Genomic DNA, 23086 nt, shown 5'->3' on the forward strand with positions numbered 1-23086 from the left:
TGGCAGCATGCCAATTAGGAAATTATGATATATTAAAATATAAAAGGAAAGACTGAATATATTAAACAAAACTCTGTGGAATGCACACATACATTATCAATTCACTCGTTTTTCATTATTTTTTATATATCTTTGATTTTGGCAACCTTTATCCCCTATAGAAATCTACATTAACTGTCCATTTTAACCAAACAAAAAAGCAACAGTTCTTCTAACACTCTAATCAAGTAATGACACAATGTTGATAGACACTGTAAGTCTTCCCTTGCAACTGTGAATTGCAGTTTGTGCTACTTTTGTCTCATGATGTCTGTCTAACAAGTAGACTTCATGTCAGAAAAAAAACTGTATGAAAGTAATAAAGAAATTGCATATGAAAACGTATAAAGTAATATATAACCTGAATGAGACAAAGGGTATGGATAATGAATGAATGGATAATAATATATTGTCTTGCAACTTTAAATACACACCTTTACTAGCTCCCCATATCAAGATCATTTGCAGTGATGCTGTTGATGTTTTTTCTCTCACTCTTGAGAGGAGTGATTTGGGCTTATGTGCCAGTGCCATGGTGTTAACTTGTGTGCATAGAGGCTTTAGGTTTATTATAAAAACTCTCATTCACAGTTCAACTTTTTAGAGGAGAAGGGGGTTTCGTACCTGATAAGACATCTTATTGTTGCAATTTATATTTGTTATTTGGTGTTTAAATATATATGCTTTGAATTTCAATGTGTTGCTTTTCTCAACAGGTGGAAAACAAAAGGTGAACTTTGTTTACCTTTAAGTACTACATTAAGAGTTTTTATTTTATTTTATTGCAGCAACCTTCAAGAACCTTCAACCTTCCTCTGAAAAAACTATCAAACAGTTTATGCTTCAGACATTTAAAGTGTTCAGAGCAGCTGCATCCATGTCTTGGTTCTCTTGCCTCTTTATTCTGTGGCACTCCTCATCCCCATTCCTGCTGCTTATGGGGTTCGGGGGCAGACAGCTGGGGCTCAAGGTGGGACTGCAGGTTGTTCATACACTGACATGTTCTCGGTGGGGTACACTCAGCAATCAGGGTTTGTTCCAGGATGGAGATGTAGTCATCGGTGGGCTCTTCAGTCTCCATTACAGACTTCCAACTAAAGAAAATGACTTCACTCGACTGCCACACGACAGACCTTGCACTGGGTAAAACTCTGACCTGTAATATTTACTGTGATAATTGAGGTATGAGGATTTATTAGAGTATTTAAATGCTTGCTTATTTGTCTTTCAGATCTTCTAAAATTGATCGAGAAATGGTGACTCAAGAAAAATAACCATTCACTTTTTTCTTCTTTTACCTCTTCTCGTCTGTTATCTCAGTTTAGATCAGGCTGCATTGCAGTACATATATGCTATGGTGTTTGCAGTGGACGAAATCAATAATAGCGCAACACTGCTACAAGGTGTAAAGCTGGGATACCACATTTTTGATAGCTGTGGCAGACCACCATGGGCTCTGCAGGCAGTACTTTCACAGATTGGAGGAGACAGCACGAGCTGCATTTTAAATGATACTTCAGATTACTCTGCAATGTTCAGAGAGGGACATGGACAAAGAGGAGGTAGCTTGCTGTGTATTCATGTCTCTTCCTGAAACACATACATCTAATTATTGAAGAATAAATCACTACAAAGCTGTTATTAAAGAATACCAACAAACTGTATTTTAGTTCTCTAGTTGTCGTTTTACAAACCTCTAATTTTGCCTTTTAATAATGTCAACAGGTGATCCTCCTGTTCCCTTGATCATCGGGGGTGCTTCATCGGTAACAGGCCAGATACTCTCCAGAATCCTTGAGCCCTTATCTGCACCTTTAGTAAATTTTGGTTTGAATATTGCTCTAACACTTATTGTATCTAGTATTGTATCTTGTTTCTCCGAAAACAAGACTTACTCTTAACAATATTGAATTGTTTCCTCCTAGGCAGGAAATAAAGTCAACACCTCAATGAGATAAAGGAAAATTATAGATTGGAAATTCTAAATAGAGCATCTTTGATTCAATGTTTTTTAGAAGCCCCTTTGAGGTACTTTTAACGTGTGTCTTTTGCACCCCCTTGTGGACAAAGTAATATATCTTATCTCTGCACTTATTACTTGTACTGGCCATGCTTAAAAGTGTGTTTTGACCAAAAATATTTTGATCATCGAATGCTTCACTCCTCATGATTATTAGCTGTGGCAAATGTGAGAAAAAGTCAGTTTCTGCAAGCCTGCTGTTTAATGCTTTGTTTGACACCTACCCTCTGGCTATGGTTTCAGACATTTCAAAAAACTGTAGCCTAATAGTCAGTCGTTATACAGGTGACTTTATTTACTTTTAGCTCATGAAAAAGCATCAATTAAGGGCTCTATCCTTATCGGCTGAAAAAAAACAAAACAAAACAAAACTAACACTTTAAATATAACTAATGATTCAACTGTTTTTTTACTTTCAGATTAGCTACTTGGCAAGTTGCCCCTGTCTGAGTGACAGACTTCAGTTTCCTAATTTCTTCAGGACCATCCCGTCTGATACTTACCAAGCCAGAGCAATTGCACAGCTTGCCATTCGCTTTAACTGGACCTGGATTGGGGCAGTGGTAGCAAACAACGATTACGGACATATGGCAGTAAAGGTGTTTTGTTTTGTAGATTATTTGAGCATGCAATTGTTTCAAATATATATACGTATCAATACACTTTTTTATTGTGAATCATGAATGTTATTTTACATCATTTAATATAATGTATACATGCTTCTTTTACTGGTCTTTGTCAGGTATTTCAGGAGGAGACTCGGGGAAAAGCTGTGTGCCTGGCATTTGTAGAAACTCTCCAAAGAGAAAACATTGTGAATGATGCCAGACGAGCAGCACTGACAATTCAGGCCTCTACTGCCAGAGTTATTTTGGTGTTTTCCTGGTATACAGACGTGAGGGAACTATTTCTGCAACTAGCCAAGATTAATGTGAGAAACTGGATTAATTTAAGTATAGTGAATAACACACAGATGTTTGAAAAAATATGTATGTATGTATGTATGCATGTATGCATGCATGTATATATGTATATATATATATAAGCTGTTAGCACTATATATATATATATATATAGATATATATTTTTTTTAAATATATATTTATATATTTAAAATATATATTTAGAAAGCTAGAAAGTGAAAAGGAGAGATTGTTCCTTTTCTTCTATTTCTAGGTGACTGACAGACAGTTGTTGGCCAGTGAAGCTTGGAGCACCAGTGATGATCTTCTTCAAGACCAGGTCACAAGAAAAGTGGCAAATGGTGTTCTTGGTGTAGCCATTCGAAATTCAACTATGCCTGGTTTTCAGAGATATCTTACGAGATTGAACCCAAGAAGTCGTCCTGGAGATGACTTCTTAAGAGAATTCTGGGAAAAGGAGTTTGGTTGTAGTCTTAAAGCAACAGTTCAATCAGAATCACAAGGAAACAATGTGCTTGTTAAGTCGTCTCTTCCACCCTGCAGTGGTAGAGAGTCCCTGGAGAGCATGCACCATCCTCTTACTGACATCTCTCAGCTGAGGGTGACTTATAATGTCTATCTCGCTGTTTATGCTGCAGCACATGCGCTTCATAGCCTTCTGTCATGCCCTGCTATTGACAGCTTAATAAAAACTAACACCTCCACCTGCTCTTCTTTAAAACTCATGAAACCCATCAAATCCATAGAAGTAAGCATTATCAGACTTCCTCTGCAAAGGGTATTAACCCTTCAACAATGATTTTTTTAAAATAAGTTGATCAATTTTCATGGAAATGATACTGAAATAAGTGAATGCATTTTTTTTATAAGACTGTGCTACCATGCAAATTTTAATAATTGGATCATCTCCTAGCTTTTGCAGCACCTGAAGAACGTAAACTTCACCACTCCGCAGGGTGAAATATTTTATTTCGAAGGAGCCGATATTCCACCAAGGTATGACCTTGTCAACTGGCAGAAAACCCCTGGGGGCTCACAAAAACTAGTTTTTATTGGTGACGTGGATGGGTTTGACCTTCATCTTGATGACTCAGCTATTCAGTGGAGCACAGGATCTAATCAGGTTCATAAAAATTGATTGGATCACTTAACAGTATGCTTGTTGATTTAAACGTTTGATCTTATTCACAAAACTTGATTGAAAATTGATATTTAATCTTACTCATTTAGGTTCCTGTTTCAGTGTGCAGTGAGAGCTGCCCTCCAGGTACCCGAAAGGCCAACAGGAAGGGAGAGCCTCCCTGCTGCTTTGACTGTGTCCCATGTGCTGATGGGGAGATAAGCAATGACACTGGTGAGGAAATTTCATTATCAAATATCAGATACCAGTGTCAAATGGCCTCCAATACAGTAAAACTGACACCAGAGTCAGTCTGCTTAAACTCCCTTTCACTTTCTCCCTTTTGGTGTTACTACTGTGTTGTCCCTCTTCCAGGTTCTCTTCATTGTGAACGATGCCCATCTGAGTTCTGGTCGAATGTTGAACGAACTGCCTGCATCCCTCGTCAGCTGGACTTTCTTTCTTTTAATGAAACATTGGGCGTTACTCTGACTACAGTGGCTGCATCCGGTGTTGTGGTGACAACAGCTGTTTTTGTGGTATTTCTTTGCTACCGCCAAACACCCATGGTAAGATCACAGTTTCATGTAATGGATAATATTCTGTATTTTCCACATCCTGAGGTGTTACCAATGAATCTCAACTGTCTTCTTTAGGTGCGAGCCAACAATTCAGAACTTAGCTTCCTGCTTCTTCTGTCCCTGAAGCTCTGCTTCCTATGCTCACTGGTGTTCATTGGTCGTCCTTCAGTCTGGTCCTGTCGATTCCAGCAGGCAGCCTTTGGGATCAGCTTTGTACTCAGTGTTTCCTGCCTCCAAGTCAAGACCATAGTTGTTTTGGCTGCATTCCGCTCAGCTCGACCTGGTGCTGGAGCCTTGATTCGGTGGTTTGGTCCGACCCAACAAAGAGGCAGTGTTTGTCTTCTTACTTGTATACAGGTAACTCTCCTTAAACTGTTTATTCAATCTTTTTATAAGCCAAATATAGTACATTTCACAATAGCTAAATGCCTTTCTTTATATATTTAGATCATCATCTGTACTACATGGTTGTCCATCAGTCCTCCAGTGCCTAGACTTGATCTGGGTTTCCAAGGATCAAAGGTCACACTAGAGTGTGCCATGGGCTCCGTGGTGGGCTTCTCTCTGGTTCTTGGCTACATTGGCCTGCTGGCCTGCTCCTGCCTCCTCTTGGCTTTTCCTGCTCGTAAACTCCCTGACAACTTTAATGAGGCCAAACTGATCACCTTCAGCATGCTGATATTCTGTGCAGTATGGGTAGCTTTTGTCCCTGCTTATGTTAGCTCTCCTGGAAAATACACTGTTGCAGTTGAGGTATTTGCAATTCTAGCTTCTAGCTATGGCTTACTTTTATGTATTTTTACTCCAAAGTGTTTCATCATAGTTTTTAGGCCTGAGAAAAACACCAAGAAAAACCTAATGACAAGGTAGCACAGCTATAGTAGGCCTATCCATGTTCCAAACTAAGTCTTTTCTTTATGTCTTAAATATTTTATTCTGCTTTCCAATTTATTTTTTATTTTTTTCAGAAGACACCTGTATAAATCGTATTGTGCTGTTTTAGTCCATTAATGTACATATAGATTGTTTTAGTTGCTTCCCATGCACAGATGCTATCCACTTCTACACTTGACCGATGAGTGGCTCGGAATGACTAATGCAAACACTAAAATTGTTGCATTCATGTTTGGGTGGCCCAAGTTTCCTAGTTGGAAAGTCGTTCTTCCGACTTCAGTGTGTTCACATGATTTCAGTTGCAAAAGTCGGTATGGTGTAACAACAAAAAAACTGCTGACGCTACAAAGAAGATCAGTGAAGTGTAACTGTTAAAAGTTATAGTTGAGCAAAAAGTTGATATGCAATATGTGAGTTCATAAAAAGTAAGGTGTAACACAAAACATTATGCCCTCCATTTAATGACGATTTTGACATCAAGTACAGAACACGGCAACGAATTCTTTTCAGAATTTCTGAGTTGTTGGTCCTACTTGAGCAGGTGTTCATGTGCATTTTACAGCTCAGAAACCTGTGTTGCTGATGTGTCTGACACCACATGAATGAACCATATGTCCCGATTTTGCGTTTTCCGAAGAGCTTCAGGAGAGTGACAGCTTCCTTTGATGAAAGTAGTTTAATTTTGTTAAATGGCACTAGCTAATGCTACATAGCCATAATTTAGCATTGCATTTAAGAAAACAAAAAGGAAATCTTTGAAAAACGTGTAAACTAATTTCTAACTATGGTAGACCTGTAGTGAACTAATAAAAAAATAAATAATAAATCGTAGCCTCTGCTTTTTCTTCTGATTCTGACTCACTTTCAAACAATAGGATTTATAATAGATGCTTGCACAGTGCATGTGCAAGAATCTCTTTCTATTCATTTTTGTGTGCATGTTTGAGTGCTTCACACTGTGAAGATGATCTGTTATGATACTGTAAAAGAGGACTTATTTGCAGATATTGCCAAATGTGATCCCCTATACAATGGGAAACATTAAGGTTAATCCCTCTCTCCTTTTCTGTTTGATCATGCACATTTACAACAAACAGAGGCCAGAAAATATACTGAATGATAGTATCTGCAGATGATCTCAAATCCAAAAATAGCAAGTATGAAATTCTACAGGACAGCTGAACAAAGAAAATAAAATGTTAAAATTGTCATTTAAATGGGGTATGATAAAATCAAATGGAAAGATGATTGTGATTGACATTGTGGCAGCCCTCATGGAAGGTATCACCAGTTGGAAATCCTCCCAAATAATGAGAACATCATTAAACAAAACAAAAAACATATTGATGACATTTCAATTGTTTGTTAATTAATTTATTAATTTTTTTAAATCAAGGGCTTGGATTAAATTATAGAATAAAAGGTTGCATTTGTCTAGTTGATACAATAAGACGTCTGGAAATCCACACATAAACATAATAGCCTCATCTCATCAAACTTTAATGATCGACTATAGATGTGCCTTTGTAAAAAACAAAACAAAAAAAACCCACGTCTTGTTTTAGTCTTTGATATTTAAGTTTTACTGCTTTTATGAATTAGTGGTTAATCTGCCCATGATTGTTTTCTTTGTGTTTCTCTCTGGTCTCAGCAGAATTATGTAACATTTGGGTCCAAACAGTGACACCAACAGACCAAAACTGGAGGCTAGGATGGCAAATATTTCCACTGCATCTGCATATTTGCCTGGTGAGACAATATAACCCAGTAAGACAATAAAGCCAATGGTTGATCCAACAGCACATTCATACACCATATTGTCATTGTAGTATTTAGAATTTTTATGAGGAGATGGTGAGGAGAGGACAATCCAGGTGCAAATTGCTGCCTGAACAGAAGTAAGGACCAGGACTGTCCCTCTCTGTTGCATGGCACCAAACCACTTGAGAACAGCTCCACCTCCTGGCTTGGAGGCCTTGAACACGGCAAGAACCACCATAGTTTTCACCAGAATACATGAGACACAAAGCACAAAAATAATGCCAAATGTTGCATGTCTCAACTGGCACGTCCACAATCTGGGGCGGCCGATGAACAGCAGTGAACACAGGAAACATAGTTTAAGTGACACGAGGAGGAGGAAACTCAGTTCTGTATTGTTGGCTCGTACCATGGGTGTGCTGCGATGATGGATGAAGATTCCCAGGACAACAACACAGAGAAATGTGCCCAGCAATGAGGCAGTTGCCAAGCAGATACCCAACGGCTCATGAAAAGAGAGAAATTCAGTCGTCTTAGGAACACAGTGGTCATGCTTTGGGCTGGACCAGAAGTCCTCCGGACAACTGGTACACTCCATGGAGTCTGAAAAAAGGGGAAGTTGATCAGGTTAATTATTTTATGAATACAAACATTTTCCAAAAGAAAAAATTAAACATCAAAACCGACCAGTTAAATTGCTGATTTTCCCCTCAGAACAAGGGACACAGTCAAAACAACATTGAGGTTGCCCTTTCTTTCTGGCCATGCGGGTACCTGGAGGGCAGCTCTCACTGCATACTGACTGAGGTGGCTGTGTGGAAGAAAATACATTTGTAAATATATATTACCCAATCTTGCTTATTTTTGCATGCAATGTTATCTGTATAATAAGCAATTACCCTTTTTGGTATAAAGTTCCAGAAGATTTTGTCTTCATCAATTTTCAGTACATCACCTTTGAAGTCAGACCTCTTAACCTCACCCACATTTTGAACTTTAGTTTTTCCATCAGGGAGCCACAGCCAGTTGATGACATCATAGATTGGTAGGGCATCTCCGTTCTCATCAAATGAAACTTGATCACCAAATGATGTGGTAAAGTTGACTTTTTGTAAATAATGAACAAGCTACAAATTAAAAACAGAAACAACGAGACAGAGTGTGAAGGAGTCAAAGTAAACAAAGGTTTATCCCACCGTTCAGTGATTTACAACTTATCATGACATTTTATCTTTTCATTCTATCTCTACCTTTCCATAAAAAACATAATTTATATAACAAAACACAAAAAATAGTAACTAATGTTGAAGCGCCTATCACTGAAAACATAGATAGCTTGTAAAGTGATACCACACCTGCCATGGCTCCACAGTTTGCAAATTGGCACAGCTGTGTCCACTGAAAGGCCCTCTCCCTGGCTTACACTTCATCAAATCATCAAGAGCATACGCCAGAGAGTACACAGCTTTGTAAATATTGTACTCAGGCCTGAGGTTTGAAACATCCAAAAAATCACTCTCAGCATTTTCTAAGTCTTCTTCTCCATTGCAGAGTTTTCCCCAGCTTTCAACGAACTTAATGAAGCAAATTTACACTTAAATGTGGATTCCCAAAACTGCCTCACCTGAAATGCAGTATCATGAAATTAATTTGGATCCACAGATATAACACAAATAATTGATTAGTTCTATCAATAAATATTAATTTAGAAATAAATTGTTGAGGTGAACTCCCACCATGCTAGTTCCAGAGCTGTCATTGTTTACTTTATCAGGATGTATTTGTAACAAAAATTCCCTCAGTCCTGGTATTTCCCCTCGACGGATGGCAATGCCGAGTGTACCCCTCAGGTATGGCATGAGTTCAGGTGTCTGAAGCAAAGTAGATGCTGTCCAGGCTTCACTTCCTATCCACTGTAGGCCTGTCACATTCTGCCTGAGCACCTTTTTGTGGCATTATTCAGAGTATATTGAGACAAGGAACAAATATGAAAACAGTCTTTTGAAATGTCACTTATAAAACATGTCAGATTATATTTTACTTTTCAGGAGCATTTTTTTTAAATTATTCAACATTTTCTAATAATTATTTTTAACTGTATGAGATGAGTTTTTTTCATAATTGTACATGAAACTTAAATTGTTAAGCCTTTTATACATACACAGTATTTTAATTAGTTAAGTATTTTTATTCCAACCTCTGCCATTAGATGAATCACGTGAATTTCGTGTGCAAAAACCATAACCACACGGGCTGTGGATATCTTCATCAAATCAACAATCCTACTAAGTTTAGTTGGATCACTGTCCCAGGGCAAAACTTCTACATAGGCCAGACAAGCTCCATTAGATTAAGTCAGATCAGACTGAAAGGATCGAGCAACATGGAGTCCATAGTCATCATCAGTGACCAGCAGGCCAACCCAAGTCCAGCTGAAGTGTTGTAGAATCTGTATCATTGCATGAACCTAATACAACATATGGGTATGAAAGGATCAGTGCACAGACCAGTAGACTTATTTTGCATATGGTGAAAGAACTGTGTTGGGGATTTCAGGAGCGAATATCTGACCAACGGTTATGTTGGGTTTTATGACGTAAAATTTAGTTGTCAAAATAAATTTAATAATTAAGTTTATTTAATTATTAATATAAATCAATAATTGTTATTAAACTGTGTTTAATAAACCGCGGGGCACCACCCTGTAAACAGGGAACAACCAAAATATTACAAAATATCAGTCTCCAAATTAGTTAATTAAATACTAATATCATTAATAATTAATAATCGGTATTTAATTGAAGGTGTAAAATCCGAACACAAAGCCCTTTCACCCAGCCTAAGTCACAAAGAAAATTCACAGTGATCACAAACAACGACTTTTTAAAATATAATAGAATTTATTTAACAAAGCAACATCAAGTAAATCAATGAAACCCAATCAAACAAATAACCATCATAAGCCAAACTACAAGTAACAAACAAAACAAACAAGCGTGGCACGTGTGTGTGTGTGTGTGTGTGTGTGTGTGTGCGTGTTTCTGTGAGAGAGAGAGAGGGGGAGGGACAGACAGACAGAGACAGACAGGGACAGATCAAAATGGCGGCGACCACGCGTGGTCACGTGATGGCGGACACAGAACGTGATCTACGTTTCAGCAGCGTCTGGAAAGCCACAGATCTCTATGTGTGTGCGTCTACCGAAAGGTGTGTGTGTAAAGGCGAGAGAGCAAGAGGGAAAACAACGCACCTCGACAGCTCAATCTCGGACTGGAGCTCACCACAACTCAGAGCATAGTTTACTTCACTAACAGAAACCAGTGGCCGGATTTGTATCAGACGGCGTTCACACTAGTCTTTCTGATAGTGAGTCTATTGCCCGGTTATGACGCGGGAGCTCACAGATAAACACACGGGACACAGCGGCACAAATAAGGAGAACAAAAAAGATTTTACTCTGGTAAAATCTAAGACACATCGGTCAAACACCAAGCAAATATTATCACCGTTTCACAATAATAACTCAGTTATTAAACACACTCTCTATATCTAACTGCCCAGACCTAGCTAAGCCTCACTTGTAACCGTTTGTCCACGGTTGATGAAAGGAGCAAAGGGGGTCCTGGAACGATCTTCCTGCAGTTGTTTGGTGATGGTAGCGCATCCCAGAGGGTGAGCAGGGCCGTCGTGTCCTCCGTCGAGCGAGGTGATCTCCGTGGATGTCCTTTCTTTAAAGGACGGAACGAGACATAATCCTTACAGTCTCTCTCAATACCGTTTCAATACGGGAGAAATAAACGCTCTTCTTTGGAGATGCGTTCAAGTGGATGATCTAAGCTCGGAATTTCGGACGTCGGTGTGCTTCAAGGCCTTTGGATTAGCTGCGCGCCAAAACTTTTAAACAAAGAGAAGCGTGCTGGAAACAGGAACAGAGTTGGGTATCCCCGGACGTCGCCAGACGACGTTTGAAAGAGAAAGAACAATGAGGCATGGCCGGCTTTATACCTCCCAGACTTCACACCTATGTGTTAGGTGTGGCAAAGCATTCTGGGAGTACCTGCAAGGCATGCTGGGATAAAGAGTCTTTTGTTGTAGTTCTCCAAACGACACAGCCTGAGCTTTGTCATTCTGGCTGGACCCCAACAACTGATAGAAAAAAAATATTGAATTCTGTATAAATTATTACATATCTTTTACACTAAAATCATGAAAATAAGATCCAATGAAAACAGACGAGTCATTTGTCATGTTTGTGTCATGTCAGTATCAACAAGCTTGCTGTGACAAGACTGACAAACATTACAATTCTCATGTTGGTAAAAAGAATTCACCTGGAAAGCATCACTTGGGATTGTTCTAAAGAAGGATGGGAAACGTTGCAGATAACTCAGGCAGGAACAAGTGGAAAAATAACTCACCTACAAAAGAATATACAGTTTTTGATGCCTGTTACAGATAGCTATATTTCAACACTACAGCAGCTTAAAAAATATTGATCTTTATACCTTAAAAAAATATATTTAAGAAGAAAAAAAGAAAGAAAAACTTACAATTGGCATTTTGAACAAACCCAGCACATTGGAAGTAGCAATGGAAAATGTAGAGGCAGAATCACCAACTATCCCCAAGACTGGAGGGGTCCCTAAACAGTTCTCTTCAAACACATAGTGCTCTTCTCTTCCACTGGCAAGTGATAATCCACCACTGAATCCAATGACAAGTGCAACACAGTTGTCGTACAGACTGTATCCAAGAGTCACATTAGGTAACAGATCGGACTTCCTGTTGATCTCATCAATAGCAAAGGCCATGGTCATTGCATGCCTGAACCCTAGAGTGCCAAACCTATCAAATACATTTTAAAGATTAAAAACAAACAAAAACAATGATCTCAGCATTCAAAGCAAATATTGGTTTAACATAAGATAAGATAAGATTATCCTAAATAAGTTTAAGCAAGCACTAGCTGGATCTTTATCAAAACCAGTTCACATTATAATGATAAAAAATACATTTTCAGTGTAATGTTTTTAACACATTCTAGCACTGTCTTTTTTTAATCAAGGAAACTATAATCAAAAACACAATTAACACTGATCCAATCCATCTGCTGTATTTGTGTGAAACCTACCCTTTGCAGATGGGCCTTTGTGGCTCTGAAGTGTAAGTCCATTCAGGGAAAACAGAGGAATAGTGCACCGCAAACAGCCCACCCAGAACCACATCTCCAGGCTTGTGCATTTCATTAAGTTGAAAGCTTCTTTGTAATTTACAAGATAAAGAATAAGAGTTAGATACAGAGTGTAAGGAGAAGAGGGACAAGTAAATCAAGATAAAGGAACATATACTAAGAAAAGCTGCCATATCAGCTCTCCTCTGTTTACAACTGGTTCCCTTCTTCCTACAGCGTTATCTTTATATGCAGGACATTTAATCCAAATTCACACTATCCTCCATTGTTTAATCATTAATAACACCAACAATCTGGGTGTTGGATGTGGGGGCAGGACATTAAAGCACAGAGCACATGTGATGTTGCAAGTAGGTGGAAATGAGCAGGGCCTAAAGTCACCTGACAAAAAATTAAAATACTTTAAGCGTCAGTCAACACAGCCACAAAAATTAATCATGCAAATTTATGTTCAACTCCTTGATTTAGTAAAATATAAAAGGTGAGTTACAAAATGAATTAATCACTGCACAGTTTTTTTTTTAATACAAATAAATAATAAAAATAATATTAAAACCGCAAGCGGTGATGAAGGGACCGAAGCACCCCGCGCATGTCGGCGCGTGTCGCGACCGCGGGAGTGCAGCCGCAACAAGTGGCCAAGCAGCAGGCCTTACAGTCATCGAAGGTTAAAAAATTGGAGTGCGCCGAGACATCAAAGTTTGATGGTACGCCGTGGCCCACGCCCTTTGACAAAATAACGTGCGGAGCACAACAAGAGATCTTCAACATGTCCAGAACACACTGACACTGAGTTCACGATGATCGGATAGATGCTTTTGGTGGAGTTCGTTCAAATAGGTAACCTGTGAAAAAGGAATTTCAGCCATTTTTCTTGCATTCAAAAAAATATGGCAGACTTCCTGTTTAGTTATGACTGTGGGTGTAAGAGGCTTTTATGTAGCTCCTGACATGCCCAATGAGCATAAAAAATTTCATGGACGTAGACCAAAAGAACCTCTATAGGGAGGCCTTTTTGAAAATTTCAAGACGGCGCCACTGAGTCATTTAGCCACTCCCACTTTTTATACCAAAATGTGTAGTTTAATTTTTCTACTGGGATCATGTGTGTCATGTTTGATGACTCTACGCCTATATTAAGCACTGTAACAAACTACTTCCTGTTTGTGACGAACATCACATCCGTATGACCACGCCCTTTGACGAAATAACGTGCGGAGCACAACGACAGATCTTCAACATGTCTACAACACACCGACATTCACCTTGTGTCAATGGGATAAACACGTTTGTAGGAGTTCGTTCAGATAGCTAACCTGTGAAACGCAAGTTTCAGCCATTAAAAAAAAATATGGCGGACTTCCTGTTGGGTGTTGACCATGGGTGTAAGAGGATTTTATGTAGCTCCTGACATGCCCAATGAGCATAAAAAAATTCATGCATGTAGGACAAAGAAACCTCTATAAGCAGGCCATTTTTAAGATTTCATGGGGGCGCCACTGAGTTATTTAGCCACACCCACTTATTATAACAACATGACAAGTTTAATTTTTCTACTGGGATCATGTGTGTAATGTTTGATGACTCTACGCCTATATTAAGCACTGTAACAAACTACTTCCTGTTTGTGACGAACATCACGTCCGTAAGCCCACGCCCTTTGACGAAATAACGTGCGGAGCACAACGAGAGATCTTCAACATGTCTAGAATACACTGACACTGAGTTTACGATGATCGGATAAACGCTGTTGTAGGAGTTCGTTCAAATAGCTAACCTGTGAAAAAGGAATTTTAGCCATTTTTATTGCATTCAAAAAAATATGGCGGACTTCCTGTTTGGTTATGACTATGGGTGTGAGAGGATTGTATGTAGTTCCTGACATGCCCAATGAGCATAAAAAAATTTGTGTATGTAGGACAAAAAAACCTCAATGGGGAGGCCTTTTTGAAAATTTCAAGGGGGCGCCACTGAGTCATTTAGCCACGCCCACTTTCTATGCCAACATGTCTAGTTTTATTTTTCCATTGGGATCATGTGTGTGATGTTTGATGAATGTATGACTATGTTAAGGCCTGTGACAAACTACTTCCTGTTTGTGACAAACAACGCGTCCGTATGACCACACCCTTTGAGGAAATAACGTGCAGAGCACAACGAGAGATCTTCAACATGTCGAGAACACACTGACATTCTCATTGTATCAATCGGATAAACACTTTTGTAGGAGTTCGTTCAAATAGCTAACCTGTGAAACGCGAGTTTTCGCCATTGAAAAAAAATATGGCGGACTTCCTGTTTGGTTTTGACTATGGGTGTAAGAGGATTTTATGTGAGATCTCGCATGCTTAATGTGCATACTAATTTTCATGCACGTACGATGAAAAAAGAGAGAGAGAAGTGCCAAAGTGAATGTTTTGTTGAAATGGGAAAGCTCTTTAGTTGGGATGACAATGGATAATTACTGTAACTACGTCTAATAAAGTAAACTTTCTTGCTGTCTTGAAATTTTCTGGAATGCCACAAGGAACTTTTCTCCCTTTTCCACCTTTTAAAACAGTCCCTTACGGTATAAATGAAACATCTGTGCTGTGCTTTGGTCAGAATATAACATGAATCAAATACAAGAGGAGGCTTCTGACCATGTATAAACCACCTCTGTCAGAATACTTCGTTTTGGTGTGTGTCTCTCTTTAAATGCAATTACCTCACCCCTCTCTTCCATGAGGTGTGCAAAAGAGTTCAGCTTTGAGCTTCCATGGCAACTCATTAGCATGCCCCCTTGGGAAAAACATGGCTGCCCAAGACAACACAATGGGGGGTATTTTTATTTTCCTGTTTTTAGATTTATACAATCCAAAAACAAAGTGGATTGGATTTGTTTACTTCACATTTTGTGGGTTGGTGAAAACTCAGGTTAACTAAATGTATTAAAAAACAACACTGTAAAAGTGGATTATTCATAATATGTCCCATTTAACATGAAGCTGATGATTTTGGTGGTATTAAAAATGCAAGGCCTTAATAGTTGTATTATCTATGAATTTGCAATGGGTGGTGAATGTTTATCTTTAATATATTGTATGACTTGTTTTAAGGTTGGTTGTTACTGTTTCCACTGAATGTGAGATACACAAGTAAAAGATCTGAAATAAAAGAACATGCTTTATTTCTGATTAGACAAAGTAGACAGTTGTTAAATGACTTCAGGGAGATTTATACTAAACAAATGCAACATTTGAACTGGTTTAGACCACATGAAAGTTTAACAGTTGTTAGTTTACAAATTGGTGTTTCCTTTCCCCATGATTGCTTTCTTTGTGTTCCACTCTGGTCTCAGCAGAATTATGTAACATTTGGGTCCAAACAGTGACACCAAAAGACCAAAACTGGAGGCTAGGATGGCAAATACCTCCACTGCATCTGCATATTTGCCTGGTGAGTTGACATAGGCAGGGACGAAGGCAACCCACACAGCACAGAAAATAATCATACTGAAAGTGATGAGTTTGGCCTCATTGAAGTTGTCAGGGAGATTCCTTGCCAGAAAAGCAAGAAGGAAGCTGAGGATTGCCAGAAAGCCAATATAACCCAGTAAGACAATAAAGCCAATGGTGGATCCAACAGCACATTCATACACTATCTTGTCATTGTAGTATTTGGTATTTTTATGTGGAGATGGTGAGGAGAGGACAATCCAGATGGTGCAAATTGCTGCCTGAACAGAAGTAAGGACCAGGACTGTCCCTCTCTGTTGCATGGCACCAAACCACTTGAGAACAGCTCCACCTCCTGGCTTTGAGGCCTTGAACACGACAAGAACCACCATAGTTTTCACCAGAATACATGAGACACAAAGCACAAAGATAATGCCAAATGTTGCATGTCTCAACTGGCACGTCCACAATCTGGGGCGGCCGATGAACAGCAGTGAACACAGGAAACATAGTTTAAGTGACACGAGGAGGAGGAAACTCAGTTCTGTATTGTTGGCTCGTACCATGGGTGTGCTGCGATGATGGATGAAGATTCCCAGCACGACAACACAGAGAAATGTGCCCAGCAATGAGGCAGTTGCCAAGCAGATACCCAACGGCTCATGAAAAGAGAGAAATTCAGTCGTCTTAGGAACACAGTGGTCATGCTTTGGGCTGGACCAGAAGTCCTCCGGACAACTGGTACACTCCATGGAGTCTGAAAAAAGGGGAAGTTGATCAGGTTAATTATTTTATGAATACAAACATTTTCCAAAAGAAAAAATTAAACATCAAAACCCACCAGTTAAATTGCTGATTTTCCCCTCAGAACAAGGGACACAGTCAAAACAACATTGAGGTTCCCCTTTCTTTCTGGCCATGCGGGTACCTGGAGGGCAGCTCTCACTGCATACTGACTGAGGTGGCTGTGGTGAAGAAAATACATTTGTAAATATGTATTTCCCAATCTTGCTTATTTTTGCATTAAATTGTATCTGTATTATTAGAAATTACCTTTTTCGGTGTAAAGTTCCAGAAGATTTTGTCTTCATCAATTTTCAGTACGTCACCTTTGAAGTCAGACCTCTTAACCTCACCCACATTTTGAACTTTAGTTTTGCCATCAGGGAGCCACAGCCAGTTGATGACATCATAGATTGGTAGGGCATCTCCGTTCTCATCAAATGAAACTTGATCACCAAATGATGTGGTAAAGTTGACTTTTTGTAAATAATGAACAAGCTACAAATTAAAAACAGAAACAAAGAGACAGAGTATGAAGGACTCAAAGCAAAGGTTTATCCCACAATGTACAACTTATCATGTTTTTTTCATCTTTTCATTCCATCACTATATTTTTTCATACAAAATAAATGAATATGAAACACAAAATATATTAACTAACACTTTAGCATCTATCACTGAAAACATAGATAGCGTGTAAAGTGATACCACACCTGCCATGGCTCCACAGTTTGCAAATTGGCACAGCTGTGTCCACTGAAAGGCCCTCTACCTGGCTCACACTTCATCAAATCATCAAGAGCATACGCCAGAGAGTACACAGCTTTGTAAATATTGTACTCAGGTCTGAGGTTTGAAACATCCAAAAAATCACTCTCAGCATTTTGTAAGTCTTCTTCTCCATTGCAGAGTTTCTCCCCAGCTTTCAACGAACTTAATGAAGCAAATTTACACTCAAATGTGGATTCCCAAAACTGCCTCACCTGAAATGTTATATATCATGAATTTAATTTGGATTTACAGATATAGCACAAATACTTGTTTAGTCCTATCAATAAATATTTATTTTGAAATAAATTGTTGAGGTGAACTCCCACCATGCTAGTTCCAGAGCTGTCATTGTTTATTTTGTCAGGATGTATTTGTAATAAAAATTCCCTCAGTCCTGGTATTTCCCCTCGATGGACGGCAATGCCGAGTGTACCCCTCAGGTATGGCATGAGTTCAGGTGTCTGAAGCACAGTAGATGCTGTCCAGGCTTCACTTGCTATCCACTGTAGGCCTGTCACATTCTGCCTGAGCACCTGTGTGTAGCATTATTTAGAGTTTATAGAGACATGGAAAAGATATGAAAAGAGTCTATTGACATGTCACTTATAAGACATGTCACATTATATCTTACTATTGATGCATAATGGTCATGTTTTGCTTTAAAAAGTGGTTGTTTAAATCAAAACTGGCTTCAATAGGTTTTTGCAACTTTTCTTAACTGATGCATTTATTCTAAATATTCAAGCTTATTTGAATTATTTCAACTGTATGGGATTAGTCCTCTCATAGTTGCAAAGAAATCATGATGAAATTGTTCATCCTTTTATGTTTCTTACACTTAATATTTTAAATGTAATTATTTTTATTCCAACCTCTGCCATAAGATGAATCATGTGAAACTCGTGTGCAAAAACCATAACCACACGGGCTGTGGATATCTTCATCAAATCAACAATCCTGCGAAGTTTTGTTGGATCACTGTCCCAGGGCAAAACTTCTATGTAGGCCAGACAAGCTCCACTAGATTGAGTCAGATCAGACTGAAAGGATCGAGCAACATGGAGTCCATAGTCACCATCACTGACAAGCAGGCCAACCCAAGTCCAGCTGAAGTGTTGTAGAATCTGTATCATTGCACGAACCTAATACAAAATATGGGTATGAAAGGATCAGTGCACAGACCAGTAGACTTATTTTGCATATGGTGAAAGAACTGATAGACAAAAATATTGAATTCTGTATAAATTATTACATATCTTTTACACTAAAATCATGAAAATAAGATCCAACGAAAACAGACGAGTCATTTGTCATGTTTGTGTCATGTCAGTATCAACAAGCTTGCTGTGACAAGACTGACAAACATTACAATTCTCATGTTGGTAAAAAGGATTCACCTGGAAAGCATCACTTGGGATTGTTCTAAAGAAGGATGGGAAACGTTGCCGATTACTCAGGCAGGAACAAGTGGAAAAATAACTCACCTACAAAAGAATATACAGTTTTTGATGCCTGTTTCAGATAACTATATTTCAACACTACAGCCACTTAAAAAATGTGGATCTTTATACCTTAAAATATATATTTAAGAAGAAAAAAAAAAGGAAAACTTACAATAGGTATTTTGAACACACCCAGCACATTGGAAGTAGCAATGGAAAATGTAGAGGCAGAATCACCAACTATCCCCAAGACTGGAGGGGTCCCTAAACAGTTCTCCTCAAACACATAGTGCTCTTCTCTTCCACTGGCAAGTGATAATCCACCACTGAATCCAATGACAAGTGCACCACAATTGTCGTATAGACTGTATCCAAGAGTCACATTAGGTAACATATCGGACTTCCTGTTGATCTCATCAATAGCAAAGGCCATGGTCATTGCATGCCTGAACCCTAGAGTTTTAAACCTACCACATACATAGATTAAAAACAATCAAAAAACAATGAACTCAGTATTCAAAGCAAATATTTGTTCACGCAAGAACGAGTTGGATATTTAACAAATCACATTATGAAAATAGAATTACAATTTCAATGTTATTTTTTTTAACATGTGTTTAACATCTCTGTCCCTTTTTTAACCATGGATACTCTGATTAAATAACACAATTAACACTGATCCATCCCACCTGCTGTATTTGTGTGAAACCTACCCTTTGCAGATGGGCCATAGTGGCTCTGAAGTGTAAGTCCATTCAGGGAAAACAGAGGTATAGTGCACCTCAAACAACCCACCCAGAACCACATCTCCAGGCTTGTGCATTTCATTAAGTTGAAAGCTTCTTTGTAATTTACAAGATAAAGAATACGAGTTAGATTCAGAGTGTAAGGAGAAGAGGGACAAGTAAATCAAGATAAAGGAACATATACTAAGAAAAGTTGCCATATCTGCTCTCTTCTGTTTACAACTGTTTCCCTTTGTCTTACAGAGTTATCTTTATATGCAGGGCATTTAATCCCAATTCACACTATCCTCCATTGTTTAATCATTAATAACACCAACCATCTGGGTGTTGGATGTGGGGGCAGGACATTAAAGCACAGAGCACATGTGATGTTGCAAGTAGGTGGAAATGAGCAGGGCCTAAAGTCACCTGACAAAAAATTAAAATACTTTCAGCGTCAGTCAACACAGCCACAAAAATTAATCATGCAAATTTATGTTCAACTCCTTGATTTAGTAAAATATAAAAGGTGAGTTACAAAATGAATTAATCACTGCACAGTTTTTTTTTTAATACAAATAAATAATAATAATAATTATTATTATACGGCTGCACTCCCGCGGTCGCGACACAGCCGCAACAAGTGGACAAGCAGCAGGCCTTACAGTCATCGAAGGTTAAAAAATTGGAGTGCGCCGAGACATCAAAGTTTGATGGTACGTCGTGGCCCACGCCCTTTGACAAAATAACGTGCGGAGCACAACAAGAGATCTTCAACATGTCCAGAATACACTGACACTGAGTTCACGATGATCGGATAGATGCTTTTGGTGGAGTTTGTTCAAATAGGTAACCTGTGAAAAAGGAATTTCAGCCATTTTTCTTGCATTCAAAAAAATATGGCAGACTTCCTGTTTAGTTATGACTGTGGGTGTAAGAGGCTTTTATGTAGCTCCTGACATGCCCAATGAGCATAAAAAATTTCATGGACGTAGACCAAAAGAACCTCTATAGGGAGGCCTTTTTGAAAATTTCAAGACGGCGCCACTGAGTCATTTAGCCACTCCCACTTTTTATGCCAAAATGTGTAGTTTAATTTTTCTGCTGGGATCATGTGTGTCATGTTTGATGACTCTACGCCTATATTAAGCACTGTAACAAACTACTTCCTGTTTGTGACGAACATCACATCCGAATGACCACGCCCTTTGACGAAATAACGTGCGGAGCACAACGACAGATCTTCAACATGTCTACAACACACCGACATTCACCTTGTGTCAATGGGATAAACACGTTTGTAGGAGTTCGTTCAGATAGCTAACCTGTGAAACGCAAGTTTCAGCCATTAAAAAAAAATATGGCGGACTTCCTGTTGGGTGTTGACCATGGGTGTAAGAGGATTTTATGTAGCTCCTGACATGCCCAATGAGCATAAAAAAAATCATGCATGTAGGACAAAGAAACCTCTATAAGCAGGCCATTTTTAAGATTTCATGGGGGCGCCACTGAGTTATTTAGCCACACCCACTTATTATAACAACATGACAAGTTTAATTTTTCTACTGGGATCATGTGTGTAATGTTTGATGACTCTACGCCTATATTAAGCACTGTAACAAACTACTTCCTGTTTGTGACGAACATCACGTCCGTAAGCCCACGCCCTTTGACGAAATAACGTGCGGAGCACAACGAGAGATCTTCAACATGTCTAGAATACACTGACACTGAGTTTACGATGATCGGATAAACGCTGTTGTAGGAGTTCGTTCAAATAGCTAACCTGTGAAAAAGGAATTTTAGCCACTTTTATTGCATTCAAAAAAATATGGCGGACTTCCTGTTTGGTTATGACTATGGGTGTGAGAGGATTGTATGTAGTTCCTGACATGCCCAATGAGCATAAAAAAACGTGTGTATGTAGGACAAAAAAACCTCAATGGGGAGGCCTTTTTGAAAATTTCAAGGAGGCGCCACTGAGTCATTTAGCCACGCCCACTTTCTATGCCAACATGTCTAGTTTTATTTTTCCATTGGGATCATGTGTGTGATGTTTGATGAATGTATGACTATATTAAGGCCCGTAACAAACTACTTCCTGTTTGTGACAAACAACGCGTCCGTATGACCACACCCTTTGAGGAAATAACGTGCAGAGCACAACGAGAGATCTTCAACATGTCGAGAACACACTGACATTCTCATTGTGTCAATCGGATAAACACTTTTGTAGGAGTTCGTTCAAATAGCTAACCTGTGAAACGCGAGTTTTCGCCATTGAAAAAAAATATGGCGGACTTCCTGTTTGGTTTTGACTATGGGTGTAAGAGGATTTTATGTGAGATCTCGCATGCTTAATGTGCATACTAATTTTCACGTACGATGAAAAAACCTCAATGAGGAGGCCCTTTTGAAAATTTGAAGGGGGCTCCACTGAGTCATTTTGAAATTGTGAAAATATCACATTTTTCGCCAGACCTGATGACGTTGGAGATTTTGATGAGTTTTCATTCACGTTCAAGCCGTCAAAAATGGCTCCAAAGTGGAAGAAGAAAAAAAAAGAGAAAAAAAAAAATCATTTGAAAAACAATAGGGTCCTTCGCACTGGTCAGTGCTTCGGTCCCTAATTACACTTTGAAAATGCTTTTCTAAATACTAAAAGACTCTTAACAACAAAGACAAAATGACAAACAATAAAACAAAAACAATATCTTCAAAGGAGGATGAAAGTTCAGATTGTTAGAGGTTATAGGAAATGTTGAAGAGTTGAGTTTTTAGGGATATCTTGACGGAATTTAGTTAGGGGGAGTGTCTGGTAGCATTCGCGGCTTTGTGATCTGGTAGATGTCACCCTCCAGCACTGGCCTGAAACCAAAACAACTTGAGCTGCATTGCTGTGTTAGCAGGCTAATGGCAGTGCTTTTTAGTTCGCTTGTAGCATCAAATTAAATGTAAATTAACACAGAATGACCATGATCTAAAAACTCTCTTGTGCCTTTCAAATTAGCAGTCACAGTAGGTTATTCTTTTTTCTACAGTCCACCACTTAAATTGATCTTTATGCAAGGGGATGAACCAGCCACACTAATTGTAGACAGTTGTGACTCATAGGGATATTGTCAGAGAATATACTGTATTTCTGCTTCATCTATATATAAAACGTTGCACATTCTGCCTTAAACACAAAAGAGCAGTGAATCCTGTTAACAAAAAAATTAAACTAATGTTTTCAGCATGAATCAACCCAGAAATTTGTGGCTTTATGTCTTTGTCTTCAAAGTGTATGAGGATGACTTTTTTAAATGCTGTTAGATATAGGCTGGCTACATTAGTAGCCTGTAAGGTCCAAATAAATTTCAAGAAATAAAAGAACCAAATTCAAAAACAATGTGTCCC

The 23086-nt window shown here is 38.7% G+C and overlaps 2 protein-coding genes and 1 pseudogene across 3 annotated transcripts; 1 reads left to right on the forward strand and 2 right to left on the reverse strand.

Moving 5' to 3' along the window:
* Positions 1–1393: 1393 nt before the first annotated feature.
* Positions 1394–5553, forward strand: LOC306829972 (extracellular calcium-sensing receptor-like; the record flags this gene model as incomplete). Its single annotated transcript, XM_079353190.1, has 10 exons — positions 1394–1601; positions 1765–1856; positions 2479–2658; positions 2802–2990; positions 3236–3730; positions 3905–4105; positions 4213–4336; positions 4478–4671; positions 4759–5040; positions 5131–5553. 10 exons carry the CDS (start codon positions 1394–1396, stop codon positions 5551–5553), a joined length of 2388 nt encoding a protein of 795 aa, XP_079209316.1.
* A 1601-nt stretch (positions 5554–7154) lies between these two features.
* On the reverse strand, positions 7155–12703 carry LOC306830665 (extracellular calcium-sensing receptor-like; annotated as a pseudogene). Its single transcript has 9 exons — positions 12470–12703; positions 11889–12183; positions 11670–11756; positions 9536–9805; positions 9075–9281; positions 8694–8962; positions 8238–8465; positions 8026–8149; positions 7155–7941 (listed from the first exon to the last, which is right to left on the reverse strand). The product of its transcript is annotated as an extracellular calcium-sensing receptor-like (transcript).
* A 2973-nt stretch (positions 12704–15676) lies between these two features.
* Positions 15677–19824, reverse strand: LOC306830676 (extracellular calcium-sensing receptor-like). The gene is made up of 9 exons (XM_079354272.1): positions 19676–19824; positions 19135–19429; positions 18918–19004; positions 18393–18662; positions 17847–18053; positions 17463–17732; positions 17020–17247; positions 16808–16931; positions 15677–16723 (listed from the first exon to the last, which is right to left on the reverse strand). Exons 1-9 carry the CDS (start codon positions 19783–19785, stop codon positions 15810–15812), a joined length of 2505 nt encoding a protein of 834 aa, XP_079210398.1. The 5' UTR covers positions 19786–19824; the 3' UTR covers positions 15677–15809.
* Between the last annotated feature and the right edge of the window lie 3262 nt (positions 19825–23086).

This window comes from Symphodus melops (assembly GCF_947650265.1).
Source record: "Symphodus melops genome assembly, chromosome: 10".
Lineage (NCBI taxonomy): Eukaryota > Metazoa > Chordata > Actinopteri > Labriformes > Labridae > Symphodus > Symphodus melops.